Here is a 6,876-nt window from a genome sequence, read left to right as displayed (position 1 = left end):
GTTCAGAATAAAAACGTATTTCAATTCAGATTAATTAATAGAATCACAACAACTAGTTTTGAAGATGTAGACCTCTTTGATGGAGGAAATCGAAGGAAACGTTCACGTAAATATGGAACAAATTTTTTTATTTGCAGATATTCGTTCAATGTTTAGTTCTCTTGTATTTCATGTAAGGTTTGACACTGACTCTTTTGTCGTTAAATCTGTAATCTCGTTAATGTTTCTGACGGAGTCAAAACGCTATAAATTTATAATGGAACCCGCCATACCGGCAAACTCGTAAAAAAAAAATCACGCTAAGTATATTCATGATAAGTCTATTCCCAAAAATATATTTCGGGTAAAATGTCCGAAGATGAAGGAAGCCGTGGAGAGACATTGAGGATCTTACAGGGGACTTCTAAGCCGGACTTTCGGGAGAATCGACAAAAAACTGGCCAAACTTCTTTGCAACTCTAGCTACGACATACTTTATAGCAGAATCTAAATCCTTGCTTTCTGCAATTTTGAATAAGTTGTCAATTTCCTTCTTTGCCTTGTTTTTGGCGAACTCTTTGGCTTTAGCGCGAAACTGCTCTAAAGCTTCTTTGGCCGCAACATGTCGGTAGTATTCATGACACGGGAGTCGTAGATCCTGTCCTTTTCTAATGCATCTTTGAATGCAGATTGAGATAAATAGAATTATCATGGCTGTGAGCATCAGCGACAAGCCAGCAATCTGACTGCGGGCTTTGTAGCTTTCTTCCAGCTGCTTAGACCGGGCGCCGAGTGTAAAATAGCATTTATCGCTGGTGTTTGTGGTTGCTGCAGTGCTCTCAAGGGATGGACCAAAGTAAGCACAGACGTAGTACTGCTGCTGTAGAAAGGAAAGAACCAACCAGGCAACAGGAGCAATGCTTGCTCGTTTGAACACTTTGAGTGTGTCAACCAATGTCGTAAAGTAGCGAAGATTGTTTTTCTCGGTAGTTTGTTTTGGGTGCTTCCATAAACTGCTGTCGAGAAGAATTCCAGGAAAAAAAAGCAGTAAGGCCGGGACCCACAAAAATGCCATTCCGTAAGCAAAGTGGCCTTCACACGGGCACCTGAATATCACGCACTCGGACACCTCTTCCAAGACTACTGTTATAGCCGCCACTGATCCATACGTCAAGGGTAGTTTTGAGCAGTGTTTTGAGTTTCCAAACAGCCCTGATGATAGGCGGGACAAAAGTGAATTCATGGCTGATAGATAATCAGTCAGCTAAGTTGGAGATCGATAAAAAAAACAAGACTAGTAGGTGAACCGGCTAAGAACGAACTTTATAAGATATCGAGTTAGGAGCAACTTGAGTTCTTATATAGAGCTAGCGAAGGACAAAGCGAAGGAGAATTTATTTGGTTTTGCGTCAGTTCTTACGTCGTGAGAAGATCTCGGCGTTAAAACTCTATTTTCAGCATAATGGGAACCAGAGTCCAAATAACCTGAATACAACCATAAATGGGAGCTCATCTCTCCTGCATCTATAAAAACCGTATTTTTTTTTTAACGAAGTAGTCAGAGCATTAACGTCATATGCAGGGATTTTAGAAAAAGAAAGAATTTGGGAAGTAGCATTCTAAAATTAAACTTACACAGCGCTTGGTTTAATTTGGTTATGCTAAAATTGGAGAAAAATTGAAACAATTTAAATAATATGAAGAGGATAGAGTGGCGTGCAGATTTGATTTATAAACCAGAACTAAAATCGGGGCGAAACCCATATATGTTTATTATGAAACATTCCTTTCTTCGTATCTTATTTTATGATTTGTTAAATAATTTTATAACGGTAAACTGCCCCAGCTTATTCCCCTCGTTTTTGGTGGGGGTATGCGGCTCGATTCTCCAAACCCTGACCTTAGCTATTTCAGACCAAAATATTGAAAATCTGGTACCTTTGCTGGTCTCTAGAATCTATACCCGTTTTTGTAAAATCCAAACCATTTTCAGACTTCCAGACAAAAATCGTTCAAATTTGTACCCATTTTCACACCAAAACGGCTCAAAAACCATACCCTTCAGCGCCGCACATTCATACCTATTTTGCCCGCTATATAGGAAAGTACCCTCCCTCCTGGGCTAGCCTGTGCAACAGTCGTTTCCTTTCCGAGAGCGAGGGATATTCGTTCTGATTACGGTCGAGAGCAAAAACGAGCAAACAAACAAATTAGTCCTTCTCCTTTGTCTCCCCGGAGGCTTTCGTTCGCTTTGTCGCGCTCGCTTGGAAAGTAAACGTCTTCTACGCATGCTAATATTGTAGTCATTTTTCTGACACTAAGTAAGCTGATCATCAAGTTGTACATTGAGCAGTATTAGTCACTGAGTGTGGTGTGATGGGATATCATAGTGTTGTGACTATCTTTACAACATCACCAATCTGATTTCAATTCAAATCAAATTGATCAATTTTGTAATTTATTTTCACAAAGGACGCAAATCTCGTACAGTATTTTGGCAATCAAACAAGTTTGGCGAAGCGATTGTTCTGCAAATTATAGTAACAATTACATTTTACATCTCCCTAACAAATTTTTTATTAGACAGAGTACATTTTCCGGTGCAACGAAAGTTCTCCGTCTTGTGCCAAGGGCTACTGCGTAATGTGCAGAGAAATGAACTGAATTCTGAATAGGAAATTTGCAAGTTTGTGGTTTCTCGTGGTTGCGGGAAAAATGTAAATAAATTAGATCTTCATTCTGATTTCTTTCGTCAATCGCATCCTTTGAGTCCGTTAACAAAAGTTCACGCGTATCTCCGTCTTAAAGGGGAAGTATCACGCAAATTTTTGCTCCCATTTCATTACCCAAAAATGTTTGTCTGTCAGCAGAAACAACGAAATGATTGTCAAGTTTGTTATAAATTATCACCCCAGTGCAATAAAACTGTCGATTAGTGCCTCTGGTCAGAGACAGAGTAGGTCGGTATGGATTGAAACTTGAAAAATGTTAGGCTAATGTTTTTCAAGTTCTCGCATTTTTGTTTCCAAAATGCTCTAGAATAGATCACGAGTTGTCCCTTTCAAGAATTGAGTTGATTTCTTTCCTATCGTCATTCTAGAATTATTTGGCAACTGATTGAAGGTCTTATTTCATCATTTTTTGCAAAAGATATAAAAAAACTCCATGATACTTCCCCTTTAATCTCGGCCCCAAAATACTCAGTTGTTCGTCACTACTTTAGAGACATCCGTGACCAGGCCTTTTCACTATAACTGCCTGTGATATTTTTAACTTTGTGCGAAACCGCAATAATAAATTGTGAATAGGAAATAGCCATCTCTATTCCGGGTAAAATTTTTATAAAATTTATTGTTTAACAACAGTTGGCCTATTTATATTCGGCAGTCATAACACTTTTATAGTAACTTGCGTAAAGTCAACAAGAATAGATACGTGGTACAAAACGACAACGGACCGACTCCAATCCTGTTCTGTTTCAGTCATTCTTTTAATCAGTATGTATATATATACTAGAGTAGCGACATCAGCAAATCGTCGTTACAACTCCTTTAGCGCTTATTTTCTTTCTTATCTACTTAATCTGACTCCAGAGCGATGCTAGTTCACGCCATATATATATTGGTTTGGTCTGGCAGTTGTTGACCGCGCGTACGGAAAGAGAAAGAGGTCTAGTAACTAGGCAAAAGGGCATGTACTTCGGATAGTTCCCAGGCCCCAGTTGTTCAATATCCACTGGATAGTTCGCTATCCGGCAGATAAAACGGTGTGAAAGATTTTCCCGATAGTCCTATAATTTGAACAGAGTAGAAGCATATATCAAATTTAAGAATGGGATTGTGTGGAATACTTGCCAAAAGCATTGGTTGGAGTACATTTGCTCCTCTGGATAGCCACTTATCCAGTGGATTAAGTTATCCGTTCTTTTCCTCCTGGGACCTGCTCTAATGAATAAGTAATATTCTAATCCCGTGTAGAAAAGGTACTAAAAAAGCAAGAATGAAACTGCTCTTCGCTTTAATGCTTCAAAAAGTGTGAAAATCTTGTCAAGTATGCTCGAGCAGTGGTTTTTTTCTTTTTTTTTTTTTGGAAAATTTATGCTCGTTTGCTCGACAAAAAGAAAAGCCCGTTAAAGATGACGTTTTTTCCTTTGAGAGGAATCTATGAGTTTACAAAATGATTTTACGAGCACCTCTGCGGGTAAATCGAAAGAACTGACTTATGTCACAAATACCCTGGTATCAAACGGCTACCCCCAATCTTTCATTTCAAACATCCTGAAGAAGAAACCACCTCCTTAAACTACTCCATCCTCAGAAGAGTTCGTTGGGATGTTCATTAAATGGGTCGACGCTCCAAACCCGTATCACGGCTTCGCAGTTTTACCATATATCGAAGGTCTAACCGAACCACTCACAAGACTACTCAGAAATAATGGAATCCGAACCACAAGCAGACCCTCAAGACCTTGCAGAAGAAATTTATTTCCCCCAAGTCAAGACCACCGGTTGATCAACAGACAAATGTTGTTTACAAGATTCCATGTGCCGACTGTTCGTTGAGTTATATTGGAGAAACTGGAAAGTGCCTTAAAAACAAGAGTTAGTGAACATATTAGAAATGTGACAAAAGCCTTTATGCTTGAAAGAGAAAGGATAAATGGCTGGGGGACTGTTACTTCTGTTCTGCTGATGGAATCCACAAACACACGAGATCAAGGTCACCTCAGCAAGGCGCTTGACCTTCTGTCCCAACGGTATCCGTTGTTACAAATGCGAATCCGGCACGAAAGCGGCCACGGCAATAAAGCGTGCTTTGCTTTGAAGAAATGGAAGATTCTAATATGGTCGACTTCGAACTGTTACACAAGATAAAGGCTGATAACTGGATAGAAGTCTTCGAGGAAGAACTAAACGGTTATCAATTTGACTTTGGAAGAGGTCCGTTATGGCGTACTGAAAGAAACGTTTAACGAAGGAACATTCAGAAACGCGGTGGTTTTTACATTTCTTCACGTCATTTGCGATGCGCTATCCATCCAAGAGCTTCAAAAAAAGCTGCTTGAATTTCTAGCTTCTGTTCATGGTGGCGAAGAATTTGAAGTAGAAAGCCTTCCTATACGACCTCCTTTGGAATCACTGTCGAATCTATTTCGCCCCACCACCAAGGAGAAGATGTTGTTTTCAAGCTACTTCGCGCTTCAGAAAGCCAAAGCACTCTTCACCAAGCCAAAGAATTTATTTCTGTCAGTTTATCCACCCGTGACGAAAGCGGACAAATCGGTGACGAAGAAAACCTGTCTTCTGGCTCGCAGCCTGTCTGAACAAGAAACCAAATTATTGATTACGAGCTGTGAGGCCAACAAGTGCACTGTACACGGGGCCATTACTCCCGCCACCCATCTCGCGATCGCGAGGATTCTACACAAGAAAAAACACGATTTAAAAACTCCAGTGTCCGTGAAATCATCATACACGATCAGTCTACGAAAGGATTGTGAGCCGAAGGTCAAAAACGATGAGCTTGGCGCGTATTTTGGTGCAAGCGTGTTGTCTGTCCCAGTACCATTAATCAACCCCGATGACAAGCAGGGCTTTTGGGAGCTTGCACGCGCGTGGTACTCGCGAGGTCCACGCACAGCTAGATTCCGGGAAGTATCGAAATCTGGAGAAGTTGTATCACAGTGTAGACATCTCAGCTTACTGCAAGATTTCGAATTATGATTTCAACGATGGTCGCCGAGCCCAGATACTTAACATCACAAATTGTGGAGCCCTGTGGCGGAATCAAAGAGAGGAGAGCCCTTACAAGTTTGCCGGATCGTATTTTGGTCTTCAAGGCGCCAGAACCAGCCACACATTTGGAAAAAACATCATGACCGTGGATGGTCGGCTTTACTGGGCTGTGGAGTATTTTCCACACGATCACCACCAAGACACAAGCTGAAGATTTCTTTGAATTATCCTTGGAGATAATAAAAGACATGTGCGCGGAGTGATTTCAAAGGACCACAAACAACGCATCGCCACATGAAGGCAACCATTTTGGCACAAACGATTAAAAAATAAGCATGTTTACTTTCGATTATTTAACTAAAAAATTGTCATGTCAGCAATAAACAGAGTGTGTGTATTGTGAGTGAACAATTAACAAGAAGATTTGCAGTCTGGCATTTGGGTCTTCCATAAGTGCTGTGTTTTTTCAGTTGGTTATGCACAGAACAGGAGAAAAGCTTGTACAGTGCAAAATCTGGAACAATTGTCGTTTACGAAGAATAAACAGCTAACACCAACTGAACCCTTGCCAAGGACAAGTAAACTGGCTATGAAAAAGCGCGGTGACTCAAAACAAGCAAACAAACTTATAGCCACGTAGCTCCGCCGAGATTTGCTTCAATTTGCTCTTTGTATAGTTACCCTCGCTTATTTCTCTTCTTTCTCAAAGGTTATATCATTATTGAGAAATAAAAAGATTGTACTGGTGTCTGAATAATTCAAGTAAATCGCTTCAAAATTCAGGGACACCGCCCAACAAGAAAATTTGAGCAAATAAAGAACGTTTCCTTCGTCAGGACTCAATAGGGCATTTGTTTAAAGCAAAGTTTGTTAGCAGAAAATCTAAAACAACGGAATCTTATATCTTGAATTTCCGAGCTGAGGTTTCCGAAACTCGAAACTGGCCTCATCTCATATGCCGTTTTTATTCGTTGGAAAGTAAGAGGAAATTTTTCCCTTGCACGTTTAAACATATGTCTGAAAAGTTTGAAGAAAATTCTAGTTTTTCAACGCAATTAATCGGAATATTTAAGACGAACAAATATTACACCTAAACATCCTTCAAGTGCTCCTGGAAAACCAGGAATTCTTTGGGAACTAGATTTATTACGACTCGAGAACA

General features: G+C 40.1%; 2 protein-coding genes and 1 pseudogene across 2 annotated transcripts in view; 1 reads left to right on the top strand and 2 right to left on the bottom strand.

Moving 5' to 3' along the window:
- Positions 1 to 111: 111 nt before the first annotated feature.
- LOC146460782 (calcium homeostasis modulator protein 6-like) lies at positions 112 to 1,222 on the bottom strand. The gene has a single exon (XM_085087568.1). The coding sequence runs from the start codon at positions 1,220 to 1,222 to the stop codon at positions 404 to 406; it is 819 nt and encodes a 272-aa protein (XP_084943694.1). The 3' UTR covers positions 112 to 403.
- A 3,385-nt stretch (positions 1,223 to 4,607) lies between these two features.
- On the top strand, positions 4,608 to 5,977 carry LOC146460781 (uncharacterized; annotated as a pseudogene).
- Positions 5,978 to 6,798: 821 nt separating this feature from the next.
- The window catches only part of LOC146460780 (HAUS augmin-like complex subunit 4), an 8,752-nt gene continuing 8,674 nt past the window's right edge, over positions 6,799 to 6,876 (bottom strand). Inside the window, exon 8 of the mRNA XM_085087555.1 lies at positions 6,799 to 6,876. This exon is cut by the window's right edge and continues 312 nt beyond it. The gene's annotated coding sequence lies outside the window, so the exon portion shown is untranslated.

The sequence above is a fragment of the Pavona decussata genome, unplaced genomic scaffold, assembly GCF_977016875.1.
Source record: "Pavona decussata unplaced genomic scaffold, jaPavDecu1.1 SCAFFOLD_207, whole genome shotgun sequence".
Lineage (NCBI taxonomy): Eukaryota > Metazoa > Cnidaria > Anthozoa > Scleractinia > Agariciidae > Pavona > Pavona decussata.
Note: the sequence above shows the minus strand (reverse complement) of the source record. Positions and strands in the feature narration are given on the sequence as shown.